Source organism: Clinocottus analis, unplaced genomic scaffold, assembly GCF_023055335.1.
Source record: "Clinocottus analis isolate CAN_PGR_092001 unplaced genomic scaffold, fCliAna1.0.p SCAF_15, whole genome shotgun sequence".
Lineage (NCBI taxonomy): Eukaryota > Metazoa > Chordata > Actinopteri > Perciformes > Cottidae > Clinocottus > Clinocottus analis.
The window spans coordinates 12,824,893-12,845,224 of NW_027175876.1; the positions used below are offsets into that span (position 1 = coordinate 12,824,893).

General features: G+C 41.6%; 1 protein-coding gene across 1 annotated transcript in view; it reads right to left on the reverse strand.

Moving 5' to 3' along the window:
• Positions 1-18,698, reverse strand: part of igf2r (insulin-like growth factor 2 receptor) — a 43,262-nt gene extending 24,564 nt beyond the window's left edge. The window contains exons 1-18 of the mRNA XM_068576633.1: positions 18,516-18,698; positions 16,962-17,098; positions 10,817-10,935; positions 8,621-8,719; positions 7,824-7,956; positions 7,314-7,425; positions 6,383-6,491; positions 6,014-6,173; positions 4,323-4,512; positions 3,793-3,896; positions 3,360-3,524; positions 3,094-3,237; positions 2,793-2,948; positions 2,554-2,691; positions 1,464-1,614; positions 1,030-1,198; positions 830-945; positions 32-191 (exon numbers count right to left, since the gene is read on the reverse strand). Coding sequence (XP_068432734.1) covers positions 32-191; positions 830-945; positions 1,030-1,198; positions 1,464-1,614; positions 2,554-2,691; positions 2,793-2,948; positions 3,094-3,237; positions 3,360-3,524; positions 3,793-3,896; positions 4,323-4,512; positions 6,014-6,173; positions 6,383-6,491; positions 7,314-7,425; positions 7,824-7,956; positions 8,621-8,719; positions 10,817-10,935; positions 16,962-17,098; positions 18,516-18,652 — 2,499 coding nt within the window. The 5' untranslated portion in view covers positions 18,653-18,698. The remainder of the gene's footprint in view (positions 1-31; positions 192-829; positions 946-1,029; positions 1,199-1,463; positions 1,615-2,553; positions 2,692-2,792; positions 2,949-3,093; positions 3,238-3,359; positions 3,525-3,792; positions 3,897-4,322; positions 4,513-6,013; positions 6,174-6,382; positions 6,492-7,313; positions 7,426-7,823; positions 7,957-8,620; positions 8,720-10,816; positions 10,936-16,961; positions 17,099-18,515) is intronic.
• Positions 18,699-20,332: the final 1,634 nt, after the last annotated feature.

Sequence of the window (20,332 nt, forward strand, 5' to 3'; positions counted from 1 at the left end):
GTTTTTTTAAGTTACAATTGTGTTCACAGACCTGCTCGGATATGTACTTCATCTGGCAGACGGACGCATGGCGGTCGCAGCCTTGTACAGCGTTGATAGGCCGGCATATGTTGATGTAGTACTTCTTGAGGTTCATGGAGTCAGACAGATCTATGACCTGCCAGTTGCTATTAAAGTTGGAGCGTGACAAGCTGGAGGAAGAAGAAGGAGGTAAAATACCGGACTGAATCTAATTATCTTCATTTTTTTGTGAGTATTTGGACAAGTGTGTTATGTACTACGGCGTATTATGGCCATTGGGGGTTAAAACAAATATTATCACGGAAGGAAGTGGGCGTAATACTCCGAGTGGTACATTTAAGAGAAAGAATGTTATAAAATCATACATTTATGAGAAAAAAAACTACTAATACAAAGGCTTTTGTCGAGGAACCACATTGCTTTACTTTGTTCAGTTGGATCAACCTCATTACACCAGGCGCCACCACTTGCCATGTATTATGCCAGGTGGATGATCTACTCAAAATATACTTTGAAATCAGCTTTAGCGGGAAGAAAATACTCATAAATCACCATATTTGGCGTAATATTGCAGCCTTTGAAGAGACACTGCCATAAATTGGGTCTATTCAGAAGAAAACAACTGCTTTGACTCTTTTTTGCTAAGGTACGCCAATAACTGTAAACTCTATATTGATCACAATCCTTGGGATTATCACTTTGTCCATGATCTTGCAGCCCTACTTATGTGTATGTTGTTTTGTGACTGCCTGAAAAACATGTTGCTTGCTTGCTTGGGGAATCAACACAAGCTGTATCCATGCATTACCTGGATAAGTCGTACTGCTCCAGAGTGGTGGGATCTGTCACCAAACACTCGTGAGGCCTTTCAGGACATGCGTAGGATGTATACCAGCGGAAGTTATAGGTGTAATTGTCCTCAACCTGAATGCAGTAAATTAAGATTATAATTACAGGTCACACAGAGACAAATAAAGTGCATCAGCAACAGGCAGAGACACAATTTACCTGGAATTCAGGATAACCAGCTCCAGCTTCTGGGTCACAGAGGAACGAGATGAGCGAGGATCTGAGAGTGTGCTCTTTGTTGTTGTACTTGGAGCCGTTAAAGTAGGTTAGCTGGATCAGGCCATCGTAGTACGACAGGCGGGAGTTCGCTTCACCAAGACTCCAAGAACTGATGTGGCAGAAAGAAAATGTAGAATCAGCCATCATATTTATCAAAGTGAGTTGAATTGATCAAATTCTGGTCGTGAAACAAGTCATTTTACAAGGGTTGGGACACTTAAAATTATGTTTTACAATCCTATATGAATAAAAACTACTAGAGAATTACAGCAGCTGCAAATCCAAATTGATCGTAACCTATATGGTTGTGATTAACTGCAGAAATGAGTGAATGAGTGCTTCCTGCTTGCGTGCCTGTGGCTTCTCCTCCTTACCTCTTTTCGACCTGGCATGTGCCGGCCTTTTCAGGACAGCTGGCCGCCTTGACGGGACCACAGACGTTGATGTAATAGTCATAGTTGCCGCTGGTTAGGTTGTAGAAGCCACCGTCGGCTTTGGAGAGAGGCGACAAGTCGAAGGAGAACCCTGTGGAGCAACGCAGGCCAGTTACAGAGGAGGATTTAAGCTGAGACGTCTCCTCTCATCAACGTTTGTTCTGTACTTTTGCAGGAATGTAGCACAACATGACAGTTAAAACTGCGCCGGTTATTGAAATGTGGAATAAAAAGGTCAACGCATAGTGGTAAATAACTGTGATCTCAATGTTGATCACAATCCTTTGGATTATCGCTTTGTCCATGTGCTTGCAGCCCTATTTATTTTCTTTTAAACAGTCGGGTCGCTTCTTAAAGATGTGTCCATTAGAGCTTCGACTTGTTTTCCCCGAAGACTGAATGTTTCATGAAAACGTAACTCTGGAACTAATTTAATAATCAACTGACAGTCAGCTTCACAAATGAGAGGATTTGCTGCTGTTCTACGTTTTACTTGATCGTCAATTCAATATACTTGGACTGTTGGTTGGATTATACATCCAGATATAGTATTTTAATAAAATATAGTTAAAAGGAAAGCTTTGGTATTTTTCAGCTTGGACACATTTTGCATCCAAGTGACTATTGGGAACAATTTTCTTTTTTTATTTGAACGAACTGCAATCTAAATGTTCGGGCAACACCTCATCATCATTTGTGAAGCTATTTGAAGCTAATTGATTAATTTAGATTGATTAATTGTCAGCCTGAAGTCAAAGCCCTCTCATAATCTCAGAAAGTGATGAACCAGCTGGAGGAAAACTCCAAGCAGATTTCAAAATTAGGATTGAATGCTCAAAACACGACGGAGCGCCGCCCGCGTACTCTCGAGGCTCAACTGGCAGATAGTAGAGGTTTGTTTTGAGCTGAAACATATTCCTCTTTAACCCTGCTGCTTCTTTCTCGCCTTTCCATCCCTGCTGTGTTTTTCAGGCTCGAGTGAAATATTGATCAGTCGGTTACCGCGCTGATCAAACGCTCATCCTCATACCGGCCTGAGGGTCCTCCACTTTGCAGTCGTCTCCTTGAGTCTTCGAGAGGACGCAGGCGGCGGCCGTGTACCACTCCAACTCGTACACACATCCGTCAGACGAAACGCTACGAACGACGGGAGCGCTCTCCAGATCTCCTGCAAGGAGGGCGAGAAGGAGAAAAGTGTACACGGAAATTAAAGAGAAAATCACAGAGCAGATGTTAAACGGATTAAAGATACATATATGTTTAGCCTACCCGGTTTACACTTGAGGGTCAGGATAGTTTGGATCCTCGTCTTTTTATTGCCGCAAAAACTTCCATCGGTATACACCAGTCGGATGTCATTTCCTATTTTAGTCTTGTGAGGAGATGTGAGGAAGCTGCCCAGGCTGATGGCGCCATGATCCTTATCTGAGGAACAGAGAGGAACAATCAATAAATGAAAAGGCTACAACTATCCCTTGACACTTTTATGAATGTGGCAACATTTTTACAACTCCTCTGCGTCCCTACGTCTTTCTACCACCATCATCCTCCACCTTGCATAGACTCTTACCCACGGCACAGATGGAGGCATTCACAGGGCAGTTGGCAGCTGCACCCGTCTGGATGACTTTGTGACAGACATTCAGGTAGAAACGGGAGTCCGGCGTTGGAGATTTAGCGTCCACTGCCTCCCAGTTCCCACTGACATCTGACCCTGGAGAAGCCCAGAGAGACACGGGTGTAAGGGGACGTTTCAGCATCAAATGTTTTTCCACAACAGGCGGAGCGGAAAAGGTTTCTACATTGAGTGGATGTGGACAACCAATTGCTTCTCACCAGGGTATCTCGTGAGAGGCGAAAGGTCGTAATGTTTGTTGTTGTCTCTGACTCGACACAGTAGATCCTCTTTCTCCTTGACGCAGGCGAAGGCCGTCTCCCAGTCAAAATAATAAGTGCAGTCTGTCTCCCCCGTAAAGACTGGATTCCCTCGCCCACCGTTGGCTGCAGAAGGTAAGGCACGTCGTGGAATAAGGGTGAGCTACTATCAACCAGAACCTTATTAATACATTGACAAAGTGCATTGTGTACAGAAGAAATTGTATGAACATAATAGGAGAACCATGTCTTACTGTCTTGATACGACCACCAGGTGGTGCCAAACTATCATATCATAAGTAGCATTGGAGTATTATAGACATAAAAAATACACCAGATAGTGTCAACAAAAAATGATGATTGTGTGTTGATCGTCTTGTCGTCTGTGTCTTACACGCATTCTTGCTGCACTCAAAGTTGATGATGGTCATTCTCAGGAAGCCGGAGGAGCATTTGATCCCATCTGGGTAGATCAGAGTCAGATCTCCATCTGAATAACTAGAGATGAAAACAGGGTTGAAGGGTGAAAGAGTGCAAAAGAAAAATGTACTGGCACAGTTTAAGAACTTCTACCTGAAGTGTTTGTGGATTATTTCTGGGCCATAGCCTTTATTTCTTTTTAACATCCAAATAAAAAGGCAAGGGGGCAATAAGATGTGGTGGCATATGAAAGAATTACACAAATCAAGAATGGAAAAGGAAGCACAGGGATTGAATTAAACTGGGCCAAGATCTTCTACCGCGATATACATTTTTTTTCCGTATATCATGATACCAATATCCTTGATGCTAAAAATAAATTGTGTACATTAAATAACCACATGGTTTTGTTCCGCAACCTTTATTTTCTGATTTAATTAAGAACTTAAGGAATAAGTAACCTTTTTTTTTGCAAAATTTGAGTTATAATTCGATCCAAATTACCGTAATGTCTGGTTCTGATATCTTCCAGCAACCTTCTTTACGTCTTCGGACTTCTTCACCTGGCAGGACGACACGTACTCGTGTTCACCACATTCCTTAGTGGGGATCTCTCCACACACGTTCAGGTAGTAGATGTAGCTGTCGGGCCCGTCAGTGGGCCCAGAGTGTGCGTGGTACGGGAGGTCTGTAGCTACAAACACACAAATAAACACAAAAGCAGCATCATGAATTGATATATTTGTCCAGTGAATAATTATTATCGTCATCGTGTTGATGTAAGTATCATGGACCACGTTGTCGCATTTCTAGTAAATCTGATTAATATGGGGACGACCTCTCAGCTGTACCTGGCTTTGAACGTATAAGAAACCACGTGCATGAACTCAGAGACCGGGTGGGGAAACATTTTTTCTTTCTATTTCTAACTATGAGCTGACAAAAAAAAAACAGGAAGGTTAGGATAGTTTACTCATGAAGCTACTTCCTCTGGCTGGGATAAAAGCAGCAAGTTTCCCTGTGAGCCAATAATTCTAGTGGGTTATGTATGTGATTGTGGATAATACAAGAGAGAAGGAACATTTGGGATTTAATTTACACACAGAATAATCTACCAGAACTTGGTATGATGGCGCTTTCAGTTTGTTTCTTCCATGTCTCGAGTAGGGAGCATGAAAACACCTTAATCTGTGCTTGTATGTTCACTCTTGTTGCTTATAAGAACCAGTTTGAGAAATGAGGACATGATTAAAAACGTACTGCCTTTTGGCTGCTACTCACGCCCTCAAGAGGTTTTATTAAGCAAGAGGCACATTGCTTTATAAAGGGTTACTATCTGCTAATGCAGAAACATATTTTGACATAAAAGCACAAATAAAACCGCCACCGTCATCACTGTGAACCACAGCGTTCATTTCTCCTGGTTTTTGTTCCAGTGGCAAAAAACTGACTAGGGACTTATTTTGCTCCATTTTGTTGAATGTTTTAAAATCCAGAGCTGAATCCACCACAAAATCGGTTTAGCGGTCAGGCTGAGCAGGATGCTTCGAGGCTTTTCGCGTTGCCATGGTAATAACATCCAAAACGGTATTCGAATGCGTCGTTGTCATTTTGTTCCAGCTCTTTTACTCTGACACAAAATAAATAACTTTTTCTAGCAGCTGGATATCTGAGGGTTTCTCTTATTGACAGACTGAGAGTCTCTCTGTCTGTGTGTGTGTGTGTGTGTGTGTGTGTGTGTGTGTGTGTGTGTGTGTGTGTGTGTGTGTGTGTGTGTGTAACTGCGCATCAGGCCTGAACCTTTTGATGACGCACCAGAATCTCGCTCATTGAAGTCGACGTGTGTCTCCTTTCTTTCTTTAATTTTAATCTTCCTCTACCCTGTCCATCTATTATCCAACCATCTAAAATCCACGGCGAGCCCACGCAGTACATCCAAATACACAACAAAATCTGCCATTTTGAAAGAATAAGTATGGCGCAGTAATAGTAGGATTTCAAAACACTTTTGAGAGCGACTTAGCCAATCATAATCAAGGACCGGAACAATCTGTTCTATAACTACAATATAAAGACCTGACCTTAGTGCATATGGGTATTTTTGTATTGTTAGCAGGTATGGGCTTTTTGTGAAATGGACTCGGGCCCCTGGGGTGGTAGTTTGGGACTCCTGGTTTAGAGGGAGAACTACTTACAGCTCAAGGTGAGAGGCGATAGGTCTATGGAGATGTCGTGCTGTTCGCTGGTTAGTTGGCATTTGTGGCTCTCCAGGTAGTCTCTGTGACACGCGTACTCAGTCACCCACTCCACCTCGTACCGACAGTTGGACCCCGCTGTCATCTTAGGAGTGCTGCCCTGGGAAACCAAAGGACACGACTATTGAAGCGGGAACTGCAGAGTTGTTCCGATACCAGCATCAGAAAAGCAGATACACGAGTATTAGGATTAGTATCACCAAGGAAGAAAAATGGTTTCTCGGAATCAGTTTGAAAAGTGTGAGCACTCGATTAAAAAAAGTGGACACAAACTTGCATCGTGTGTGTGAGTGCGTTTGTGTGACCTACTGAATGTCTGCTTGACGGACAGATGAAAGTGATGGTGACGGCAGGATCGTGGTTGTTGCAAAAGTCCGGACGAGTTGAACCAGCAGCGGCTTCATAGTGTAACTTCAGTCTTGAGAAGAAAGGAGACAAGAAACAAAATCAGCTTTTCACTCAATTACATTCAAAGCGTCTGCTTTAGTCCAAGAGGAGTTCCTTCATCTCAAGCCGTGGTTACACTCGTCTTCTCAATGCGACTTTTCATCTTGTGATCGGATGCGCCCTTATGGGAACACATGCGTGTCCACACAGTCTGTTCGGATATATTTCGTGGTCATATTTTTCATTTCCTATTAAATTCTTCACAATAAAAGTACCCTGTTATTTTTGCTGCTTACTCTCCCTTCCTGCAGTACCAGAAGACATGTTTTATTGAAGAATATCTGCTAACAAAGCTCCTCGACAAATTCAACGATAAACATGTTCCTATAAATTCTTCTCAATAAAAGCTTTGTTATTTAAAAGTCGTTGTTTTGAATCATCAAGATCATTAAATGTTGAGTTCATCAGCAGTAACTTAACACAACTCTAGTCCCAGCTGAGCTCCAGACCCGGGTTTCCTCCTCTCTTCCCTTATTGTTGGAACTTCCATGTTAGGGGAAGATGACGGAGACCTACGTATGAAACATCGTCTGGACTGTGCCGACATGACGTCCACACCTCACTGCGATCCAAACTCAATGCCAGCCAGGCCACCGAGGCATCTGACATCTGGCTGATCAGATCCTAATGCGAGCAGGATCTGATTTGGGAGCGTACACACTTGACAGTTAACCCATCATGTGCCATGATGGGTTAACTCATCAAAGTCGCATTGAATAAGTGTTCCCACGGCTCATGATTTAAAGATATGGAAAGTCAGATGACAGACAGTCAGCACTCATCGAGAAGATACCTGTCGTTGGATAACAGCTTCAGCTGTGTGGTAGGAGAGCCCATGTCGTAGGAGCCATGACTTGTGACCAGACAGGCCGCAGAGCCCTCCGGACACAGTTTGTCTGGTTGGTCTGAGACAGAAAGCGGAAGGATATGAGACAATGGGGGGGGGAAGGGAAGTTTGTAAGTAATAGACAAACTCTATTGCTGTCAAAGAAAGGTCTCTTTCATAAGGGAATGGCGAAGCTCAAGATGTAGGAGTAACAAAAATGATAATGATCCATATAAATAGGCTACAAATTTGTCTTTATAAATGAATGCACTAGTGCCACATTTGTAAGGAATAGAAAGCCTGTTTTTCTTCTTACCAAATAGAGAATGATGTGTAAAAAACATTTAAATTGCAGTTGATTATGACCAAAGTCAAAGTTTTGTTCTCTTTCTCTATGGTGTTTCTTTACTTAAAAATAAATAAATAAATGATAATAAATGTTTATGCATTCATCCATGGGCCTCTCCAGGTACTGACTGAGACTCCGGCAGATGTTGATGTAGAAGTCGATGGTGTCGTCGCCGTCGTCCACCAGGTAGCCGTCGGTCAGCTTGATCAGAGGGCTGAGGTCGTGCTTTTTACCGTCGGAGTCAAACGCATAGCAGGGCACCTGGACACAGAGGAGGCAGAGGGTCTTACTGCGGTGCCGCTAGTCCAGAGAGGACACCGGAGGGGTCGTATGGTGGAAGTAATTTACAGAGGATATCAAAGGACACTCCACTATAGATATGAAATGCCATATCAGATCTTTGTGTGGATGTTAAAATGACATCATGGTTCTATACTGCATTGTTCAGGTCTGTAGCATCTGAAAATAGAACAATTACTGTAACTGATTAATATGCAATAAAATTCCCCTCTGAACTGTGATAAATCTGTCGTTTTAATATTTTTCAAGGGCTTCAATTTTTTTTAAAAGCCTCCAAACTATTCCATCAGGTTCATGTTTTAGGATTCTTATTAATAATTTGTCTGTTGCTCCGCAGTTAATAGTTTTTTAAACAGCAAGTTTAATTCATTTCACAACTTTTTTGCAATTGTTTTACGTTAAACTCACATTAACGACCTCATTGTGACGACGTGTGACACGTCCTCTACACTGCTGTAAACACCTTCGCAGTGGTGGGAGGGCAGCTCTTCATTTCCATTTAAACCCCTCTCTGCCTCATTGTTTCTCTGGTATCACACCTCGACAGACACGGCAGCAGTTATTTTCTCTCGTATGTGTCAAAACCCTTTAATCCCGTCGGCCAGTCACATGTTCCACCACATACCTCTTTGTGTGGCTTGAATTTATCTTTGTTGCAGGCGGTGAAGGTCCTCCACTCGAAGTAATGCACACACTGGGACACGGCCACAAACTCCGGGGTCCCCTGCAGCACACAAACGCAAGGCCATGAGTAATACGGATAGTTTCAAGTTGACTAACACGTTACAGCGCTGTGTAACAAGCAGCAGCAAGGCAACACACCAGATGTGGGCAAATGTGTCATTGCTTCTTCATACAGGACATATCTTGTTAATGTTATGAAAATGAAAGAATGTGGAGGATTTCTTTGAACTGTTGCTTTAGCAGGAGAACATTTATGTCCTGTGCATTAGTCCTCACAGTCCTTACAGTTGAGTGCACAACAACAGTCTGCTGCTGCTTCTGGAGTGGTCGAAGGTTCAGTGCTTGCTCAAGAGAGACGGTTAAGAGTGTTTTTCATTCTCCTCGTCCACATTTTATCAGCCCCTGTTCTTGAGAGTCAAAGAGCAACTTGTCCTGTTGCGGTTCAATATCTTTCACTTTTTATCTGTCACTCGGCACATTGTTTACACCAGTTTAGTAACATCTTGTTTTGTGTGAGAATGTGTGTGTTTCGGGTCACAAAATCCTTATTTATGACAAAACTCCCCCGATTATATCGTTTGCTTAGCATTGACACAAATAAAAGGATGATGGTTATATATGAAAGGTACCTTTTTACAGTTTTTGACTACAATATTACATGTCAGTCGCCATTTTGTTTAATCTCGGGACACAATCTATTTCTGGCAAAGGTTTCACATTACTCCTTTGATCTACAGGTGGTGATGTCGTACCAGGAAAACAAAGGCAGTGAACGAGACCGCAAGCAAGTAAACATGGCTGTAAAAAAAAAAAGAGAGAGCAGATTTCAACATTACCTTAAGAAAACACACGATGTGTTTTGGTGAAAAGCTAAACACTTTCTGTAAAGGGGCGTGTCACATTATGTGCACAGCACAAACACATAAAACCAATATCTCCTAAAGAGACAAGGAGTCCCATTGAGCAACGAGACAATGCCACAGTGTCACACTGTCCGAGCCGGTTAAATAATTATATTATTAGTAAATATCCCACAGATACAGACCTAAACACAAGCTCTTTAATTGTTGGTAGCAAACAATAAATTGTATATCTAAGTGTCAAGAAATAACGAAAGCAATAAACTGTTCACTGTTGAGGCTGATTATTATCACGGATCACTTCTTCTCCTTCTCAATATTAGATGACTTTGTAAAAAGTTTCAAAAAATAAGTCACTTTCATTTCTTCACAGAAAACCTAGCTCTGATCGTCTTCTTCCATCCGACTCGACACAGGAAACGACGCGTTTTTAACCCACATGTTAACCCATCTCAGCCGCCCACTGAAACTGCAGACTATTGACTCAAACGAGCAGAGCTACGGAGCAGGTGACTGTCTTTGTCTGACATTATTTTCCCTGACAGCTTCGCTTCATTTTGTGGCAGCAGACAGCTGCTTCTGGCCTTTTTCAATCAATGTCATTTTAGCTTTCTTAAGATTTGTCCGGTGAAGGAAAAGTGAATGCTCAAAAGCCTCCTGAGGGGTTAATTCTTGGTTTCAGTCGGCCGGGCGTCCCTCCAATTTTTTTAGATTGTGCCCAGTACAAACAACTGACCAAAAACATCAAAGCACACAAACATTTCCTCAATATTGCACAACAATGTCCGTGCATGTTGATGGTGGAACTTTATACTTGAGCCAAGCTTATTATCTTGCACCTTTGCAGCATGTTCAAAGCACCAGCGATGACAATGAATTGCAAATAGAGCAAAACTCAAAACAGCCAAAACTCCAATTGTTTGAAACCTGATGACACGTGCAGTCCAGTAAATCCTTATTTCTAATCAGGTCTTCGTGTTTCAAATTTGTGTTTAAAAGCAATTTATCATACATAAAAAGTCATGTTTTCCTGCCAGATCATAACTATTTAGATTCCTGGTGTGTGTGTTTTTTTCATCATCAATAACAATGATTGCCAGAGTGCTTGAGGGCTGCTCGAAGGTGATAATGAGTTTGGGAAAAGTGCTGCTTGTTTAGATTTATCGCAGTGGTAACACCTGCCTCCTGAGCCTGGTATGAGCCTAAACACAACTCCGTGAAAAGCACAAATTGTCTCGATAAAAGAAGTAACACATCCTTGTGTGTGTGAGTCTCACCATGGTTTTTCCACACTGGAAGTTGATGCTGGTCTGAATGTTGTTGCCGGTCCCCGGACATTTTTCTGTGCTGTTGTAATCCAGAACCGTGCCAGACAGCGTCTGCAGCGACAGCTCACCTGCACATTTCAACACAAGACGAACAATCAGTCAATTACGGCCCATTAGGCCTTGGGTTTGTATAACAGATGTGTAGAATATCAAACACGTTACAAATTTACTTTTTATAAAATACATTTTCTTTGCAATGAATGCAACACAAAAAGGGTGGAAATACATGAATGTGTGTGTGACAATTGTAGCTTTATTTCTTCTCTAAACTTCTTGTTGTATGCTTTAGCACCCATGGATGACCACACACACATTATGCAAAGCTACATAGAGACTTCCTGTACCCAACTGTTGTTGTTGCTCTAAATTGTATCACAACGTTTATCTAATGATATTTTAAGAAAAAGCCCAAACACATGTTTCCCTGTATGTTGCTGAAGCAGACAGTCTGGTAGAATAATGGCTTCACCCACCAACCTCTACTGACCCGGCACGACTTAAACTTCTGTGGCACGAATCCCGACTCTGCTGCCGGTACAGAGTCGTAATTTATCATCGGAATAGCCCCAGACAGCAGTGGGAAATGTTCTGCATGCAAAGAACGTGTGGGGCGGTTAAATAAACTCACAGCAGGTCGGCCCGACAAAACCACTGGGAGTTCTGTAAATGTGTTACTAAGCGTAAAGCGATAATTTGTTTCTGCTGCACCGATGACAGTTGTCCTCCTTCTTGCAGTCAATCAGCCGCCAGACACTGAAACCAATTTGGATTCGAAGAGGCATCACAACGACATATTTGCTGTGCGAGTGTATCGGTCCGTGTCTAATTGATGACCTCATTCTCGTCCTCGTGTACATTTCAACGTCCCTGTTGAATTTAAAATGTCCCGAAGAAATACAATCGCGCTGCTGTGTTTTATAACTCGCACGAGTCAGTCCAAGAGAAACTTTCATAAGCATTTGAAGTGTGTTTGTGTGTGTGTGCTCCCACTGATATGGCTGGACTGCTATCACAAAGGGAGCATGAAGGAATGTAACGGAACAACATGTTGACCTACTAACACCAGCAGCTACTGTAGGCAGGACCGCAGCGCTGCTCGTGTCCCAGCCTGTTGCACTGCTTCAGCTTCAAGTCCTGCAATACTGACGTCTACTTATCACCAGGCATAGTTAGACAGAAATATGACGAAGATAAGAAGCAGAGAACACATTGTTTAACACATTGTTTCACTGGAGTTTCTTTGGGCATTTAGCGTCGATAAGGTTGAAACAATTACTTGAATAATTCACAAATTTAATAGGCACTTCTTTTTTTTTTTAAAACATAGAAAAAAAGATTTTTCAAGTAACAAAGAAGAAGAAAAAAAGCGATCAACTGTGAGAGCTTTCTTTATCTCGTGTGCTAGTCAATAGATTCTCTCTTTTGGACTGTTGGTCGGACAAAACAGGAAACTTGAAGACCTCACATCGGACTTTGCGATGGAAAAATAAAACAATCAATTTTAAAATGCAAACAGAGATAATGGATATTACAACATCATTGTTAGTTGTAGCTAACTTCAATGTGGGAACATAAGTGATCCACTATAAACGACATGAATCCAAGTGGTTTACAGCTGCTGACTTTTTACATGAACTTCTCAATCCAATACAGGTGAGGGAAGCGTTCATCCATCAAGACAATTTGAGTTTGAGGAAGCTGAAAACCCATAAATGTCAAAATGTGAGAATGGAACATGTGTGTTTCTGAGTCAAGGCAGCGGGAATAAAGTCATGAGCAGAAAGAAGAGAGAGAGAGAGAGAGAGAGAGAGAGAGAGAGAGAGAGAGAGAGAGAGACAGAGACAGAGACAGAGAGAGAGAAACACAGAGAGAGAGAGAGAGAGAGAGAGAGAGAGAGAGAGAGAGAGAGAGAGACAGAGAGAGACAGAGGAGCATGACAGTCGTGTCTATTTGTGTTTGAGCGTGTTTGTGCTGGACGATGTTCTCCTGTCATGTGATAAGTCAGCTGGCATGACTAACCTGCAACTCAGCACACAGTTCCTTGTTGCCTTTCTGTCACGTTCCCCGTGTGATTTTCCTCTTAGGAATACAACCAAAGTCTGGTGAGGGCGTCTTCACAAAATGAGCAGGGAAATGAATAAAATACAGCCTACAACGACGGCATGAGTCGGCAGTCTCAGAAAAACAAAGAGTCGGATGGCTGGCTGAGAGCTACCAGACACCGATTTGTCACCGGGGGAAGGTCAGGACCTCAGACTGCTGGACAAGTCGTTGTTGTGGGTCTCTGAAATAACTCCGTCTGGCAGCTCGTCTCTAGAAAAGGTCACGGGCACAACTCAAAGACAGTGACGCAACTGAAATTGAGAAACAGCCCTGAATAATGACAGCAATCCTGAGTCAAGTGATCTTTTGGTAGGAGTTTGGAGCTAATGTGACATGAGCATGTGGTCGAATGTAATTGCTCAGCATGAACTGTGAGATTGTGACACCACTTCTGCAACGAAAGCACCGATTCTGATTATTGAGAAAGTTTCAGATTTAAAAACCGCGTGAAAAGGACATTCAGTGAAGCCATAATTAGGGAAATGACCGATTCTTCTACAAGGAAACAGGAGCTCATTTTAATGAACATATCTCCTCTGAAACAAATATAAATATATACACAACGAGCTACTTAAAAAAACTCACTGTGTCTAATTTTTAATGTCATTTTAAATGATGTAGGCCATAAACTTTATTATTTTTCTGCAGGAAAAGCACTTATCGTGACTACTGGGAAAGCACAGTTTCAGATTTATAACCACAAGCAGTGGACAGTCAGAAAAACTAGAATTGAAGCAGCACCCAAGAAAGGTAAGTAGGACAAAAGATAGAAAGAAGACATATTTCTGCCAGTCCACTAATTTATTTGCCAAAGAGTTTGTTTCCTTAAAAAAACATCTCAGAGGAAATCACACGTCAGCTGATGAACGATAATGGAAGCAGCTCATTGCTCCGCTGGCGAACTAAAACCTTTAATTTGTGGTTTTCAAAAACTGCGGGGAAAAACATGAAGATTGCTACACCTGGGTCACATGACCTCCACCTCCCCAGGTGTAGCAATCTGTGGCACAGGCCCTAAGTTGAATGAATCCGATTGGTGTGGAAACAATAAAGAAACAAGAGGGATTTCCAGCTATCTAAGTAAGCGAGCTTCTTTGTGACAGCCAAGAGAGAAAAGATGGCGAGACATCAGAGGAGAAGAAAGGCAAAAATCCTAAAAACGGATCCCTTCAAAAAACAATAAAATTGATCAACAGTTTATTTTAGACTGACTCCCACTGCAGCTGTAAAAGTGAAAGGAAAACATACCCGTAATGTTCTCTGATAACATTTTGGTTGGACAGAAACTAACCGTTATTTTCATCATTGATTCGTAATTAGTCGCCCCGTCACAAGTTGATGTCATCATTTCTCACAATTAATAAGTGTGGAAGTAAATATTTTGTATTTGTATTTAATAAAAACTTAAAACAATAAATTAACTCATTAACTAATTGATTCAGCTAAACTAATTCCCCAAATATTATGACATTTAAATCAGTTCACATGGAGGAACGGGCTGAATCGATTATCTGCTCCCAAGCAGAGGGGACGGCAGCCTTAAATTAGGTTTAATCAATTCACAGCAGCGTGACTAAGTAGAGACCAGAGCTGTCTGTTCACTGAAGGTCAGGTCTGAACGGGATGAAGGAAATCACACTCCCACTGTGACACACAATGTTCACACAAACACTACAATTCAACCACCAGTGAACAGGAAGTACTGCAACAGAAATGGCACACTAATTAAAACAATTATCATTCGAACAAATTAAAACCCTAATTACTCATTTAACACTGACACTACTTAAAATAATAATGAGAAAAATTGTCCCAGGTCCTGAATTACTAATTTAACAGATTTTATATTCACGATTATTCATTCAACTATGCAATCAAGTTACTGATTGAGTAAAAATGTTTTCAGATAAATAAAGTAAGTAAGTAACTCAGCATCGAAGAGGGAGTAGCTTCTGCCACACCGGCAGAGACGCAGACTCGGCCTCATCAGTGCAGATATCAGATCTGCTAATGTACTGATGAAGCTCTGACAGACAAAGCATCACTTCACTTCAACCTCTCAGCGGTCATGACAGCATCAGAAAACAGATTAGTGCATGTTTTATCACGCTACCTGTCACCAAGTAAACAAGCAGGAGCGGCGCTTCCTGTCCTCAGACGGACAGTGGACATGTTCCTACAGAAGCTGACACTGTTCACGGGCTGGTAACTCACTGGTTGAACCATGCGCCACACAGAACATGGCAAAAGGAGAAATAAAGATGAATCTGCAACTATTTTGGTAATTGAATAAGCAAAAAGGTTTGACGGTTCCCGGTGAGTATCGGATGCTTTTCTTTGTTACATAGACATATCGTTGTAAACTGATTATTTTGAGGCTTTGGACTGTTGGTCAGACGTCACCTTGGTCATATGCAAAATAATAACACACATTGTTTCATTACTTTCGGACATTGTATAGACAACAAATTAGCGATTTACCCAAGGTAATAATTCTGAGAAAGAAGGCACACACTTTCATCTAAGCAGTCAGGAAAAACTATTATTCAAAACTAGAACACTTTACAGTTCAGGTAAACCCCCTGACCACAGACCTGATGCTACCAATACAAGCACTCCTGATCAGTACAATGAAGGCTTTGTTTCTATTTTTTTCTATTTCTATTGAGCCAGATAATTTAAAGCCAATTTCCCACTTCACACAGAAACAGACAATGGCATGAATGTGCCCAAATTGCCCAAACTGTGAGTAAAACACCCCCACAAAATAAATAAATAAATAAATATATATATATATATATATATATATATATATATATATATATTCCTGCAGTGTCACCAAAGAGCTGTGAAATGTTCTGTTGTGTGGTTGTCATAAGACGCATGAGACACATCAGAGTCAAAGACCAGCTCACATGCACCTTTGTTACTCATAAACATTTTAACAGAGCCGTATAAAAGGGCTGAGTGCCACATTGGTCTGTCTAAAGGACAGTAAAAGACAAGGTCTAACATGTTCAACACAGACCCCACCTCATGCATCCTGCACAAAAACACTGCGGGAAAGCCGCAGTGGGTTATTATTTTATTCCCTTCTATGGTTGACTGGAAACAAAAGGGATCTTGCCTTTGAAGTGTGGAATGCTCTTCCTCTAGACCCTCAATCTGCGTCTCTGCTCAACGTAGTCATACAGGCCGTTTATGTCGCCATGTGCTTTCTGGAGATTGTAATTTAGTGTTATCCTAAAGTCTGTTGTTACCAGGAGAATTGTGCATAGGCGTTAATGGGTATGCAGGTTCTCGTGAGTGACCGGGCCTCTCTGTGTCTGTCCACGACTAATCTTACATTGTGATGCAGCAACCATCATATTTTTGGGTGCCTCGTTGGGCTGCATGCTAATTTTTCTTTGCCAGTTCAGAGGTCTGCTGCCAAAGAACTTTAGACTCTCAGGCGCTGACAAGAAAAGCACGCTGGCTTGTTTACTGCAAAAGTGCGACCGGATGCAGTAAGACATCCTGGTAATTTTAGGCCTACTGCATTTGACAAGCTATGTTTCAAGGCATACTAAATCTTTTTCTGGCATACTAAATAGTTTGGGAGTGCCGGTATTGAAACACACAGTAAGTCTCAATCTTGTATTTGCAGGAAAAAGAAGCATCTGTCCCATCCAACGCACAGCCAATTCGGTATGCTACCTCACATAATTCACAGTCACAGGTAGCTTAATGGCTTAGGCTCCACGGTATCTAAGCAGACAATATGAGCAGGAACACCTTTGAAATCTAAATATTTCCTGCCACAATACATCGTCCCCCCAAAAAAAGAGAAAAGATCCCCATGTTTAGCTTCTTTATTATGTTTATCCATTATCCATTGATCCAGGAGACTGCCGTGACTCCACCACACCTAGCTAAGACACCAAGCGACGTTTTCTGCAACTGCGCAACCCTCACTGCGTCTCAGTGTACTCCACCAGTAGGACTTACTCACCGACAGACCGGTTTGCTTTGGTGGTGAGGTTCTGGGCACAGACAGCGGTCCCGGGGCCACAGCTGGTCGATGGTGAAGACTCACAGAGCTTTAGTGTGTAGCTCACCTCTTTCTGGTGAATAGCCTCCCATTTATAACTGCAACACAGGAAATACAAGAAATAAGTTGGAGGAAAACATTCAGACGATGCGCAGACTTATACCAGGCACACATCAGGTCTCAGGCCTGCAGCATCTGATCAATGTCGGTCGAAAGTCTGATTGACAGGTGGTAACCAGGGTCAGAGCCTTATGAGTATTACATAATTATTTGTTGATTAAAACATGAATTGTTTGGTCTTAGCAATGTATATGTTATATTATAAATGTATTATATTTTTGAAGTAAGAAATGACATAATGATCTCATTCTGGCATCTGCGTTGAGTGGATTTTCTAATTTTCTTTGTCTCATGTAGTTATGAACTAATATTAAGGATTCAGAAAGATGATGGAAATAAAAACAAACAAGCAATATGAAAATGTGTCCTTGGACTTAAGACCATTGTGAACTTTTCCATTACTACTGACATTTTGGAAAGAAAACTATTTATTGGTCAATCAGTAACAAAAATAAATGTTAGCTGGAGCCCTTGTATGTGTGTTACGTATCTGTCTTTTATGTGTCTTTTTGTTGTTTATTTGTTGCTCCCAGGAGTTATTTTCCATTCCCTCTTGTACTTGCTCTGAACAACTTCACAAAAGATTTTCCCATGACTATTTTTTATCTTGTTTGTTTTGGAGTGTTGAGTTTTAAAAAAAGTCAAACAAAATCAAATAAATGAGTTAATCCATGCAGCACAAACGCCACGAAGTCATTACGTAGACACAATAATATTGAATTACCCCCCAATTAACTTATTGTGACCCATTTATACCAACGCCACCAAAACAAGGAGATGACGTCCGGGCAGCCTGACGTCACAGGTGACTGGTCAGCAGCCCTCGCGCTGTGTCAACATTTGAACAGCAGCCCTCCAGCAGAGAGGACGGCAGCCTGCAGTCCTCATTTAACTGTGCTATAACTAGCGTCACATACTAGTCTCTCTCTCTTGTGAAACTGTAACAACACTTGGCTACTTTTCAGCTTGATACAAATACAACATGACATGTAAAAAAACGCGTAACAGTGTAAGCTAGCTGGCTGCTTTGGCGCGAGACAATTTGAGTTTTGAGCTCTTTTACTTCCGCAGGTTTGTTTTGTACAAACAAGACAGCTGTTACTGGCCACGTTGGCTAGCTTACAACACAGGAAGAGCTCGCTAAATGTAATATTTAAAAAAAGTTGCCGGCTGGTTGTTTTATGAGCCACATTTAACGAGACGTTGGCGGCATACGGTCGCGTGGTACATTGTTAATAAGCAAATAAATCACCCACTGATATAATTTCTGAATTAAACTCGGCTCGACGAAGCCACACGGGAGTGCGACGCGCCGTGACGTTCACAGTGTTGTGTTTCTAGCTGCGGTGTTTCAGTCGGAGGTGTGTTGATTGTTAGCTGTGCCCATATTGTTACCTGCAGAGGTCCCGGTACCACGGGCTGCCGCCGTCCTCCTCCGCTCCGGACCGGGCCGACAAATATCCCAGACACGCCACTAACCAAAGGACCAGCTTCAGCGGCGAGAAACGACTCGATTTCCACAGAAATAACATGTTTACGGCGCGGATAGCAGTCTGTGGAGCCTAAGACGACATGATACGGCAGTCTGTCTGCTGTGGAGCAAATCAGTAGGAAGTGAATGCACCACATGACAGGACATCACATGACTCTCGTGATGCTGACTGATGCCGCGTTCATGGTCTGTCAGAGAAACGCGTACTCTGAATCAGAATCACGTTTATTGCGAATTTGAGCCAAACAGTTGATGTTTTTTTACAAACTAGCAGTGGTGGGACAAGTACTCGGATCTTTTATTTTAGTACATTTAGCAAAAACACAGTATAGCAACAATCTGTTACAAGTTAAACATAATTTAAAAAGTTGTATTAGAGGATGAAATGTGCAGATATTGGTCAATAAATGTTTAAATAATTATAGCTGAAAACTAACGCTTGGGATTCCACCACAGGTCAAACACAAACTAGACTCCCTAAAACCCCCCAAAATGTGTGTAGCCCCCTATAGAGGCCTGTCTCCTATTCTGTAAACCTCTGATCTAATCAACCACACAATTGATTTACATTAAGGGAAATGTAGGCGTCCAGTGTTTTGGGGGGATTGACATTAAAACAAATCAGGATTTTTCAGCTTCTACTGCAAATAGTTGGACGGTTTATTATAATACGAACTGTTTATCATATTACTAAATACATACTTTGCTAAGTATCCAAACTTTATCTAAGTGTCCTTTTAATCCTCAGAGCTGGAGGTGGCTGTGGTTTAGAAAGAAAGAGCGGGTGGTGAATCACCTTACCCTTAATCTACAGTTCAGGATCCACAAGTATTTTCTTTCTTTCTCTTTGACATATATATTTCTGATTGGTGATGTCAATTCAAGTAAGAACAAGACATCAAGTCATATACTGTGGGGGCCATCACATGGGTACTTTATATGGTGATAAGGAGTAACTAATACACCATATAAAGATAATGCATTTTCTATTATAATATATGTCTACCGTCTTCATGGCACCTGAATGCAGCATTATCGATGACGATGACATGTCGTTCAGGTGTTTGCCATTTGAAGGAAGAAGTGTGGTGCTTTTCCAGTTCAGTCTCTACTACAGTATGTTCACCTGAATGCAGCATTTCAACACCATAACTATCCTTAACCATCGATATAACATTATTATTTAGTTATAATTTAATTAATAGTTTGTGAAGAGTCAGTTTGGGAGACATATTCTGCTTCCTGTACGAACCACCTCAGGGCAAAATACACTTAATTTGCATGGAGCCTTTAGGTGTCGCATTGCGCCCTCTGGTGGCCATGATGGACCACTACAACAACTCTCACTCAGCGTTTCCTTATTCAAAGTCAGCTGTTAAACTGTGTTGGATATTTAGCTATTTTCCCCTCAGTTATATTCTGACTCGGAGAAAAAGCTGTCATTCTTTATTCATTCTTGACTCTGGACATGTTTGCTATTCCAATGCCCTTCTTTACGTTCTTTAATGATAATAATAAAAACATTAAAACAGCTTCCGAGAACCGTCAGGGCCTTTTGTTTGGAGCCTTTATGGCTCTCATGACCCATGACTCTCACAACAAACCCATGAGAATATTTTAATAATTTATATTTTTGATCCCAAAAAGATTACACAATTTATTCAAAGCTAATATGTATCTAGCTTCCACTGTTTTAGTTAGCCAAATGAAGAAATTCAAA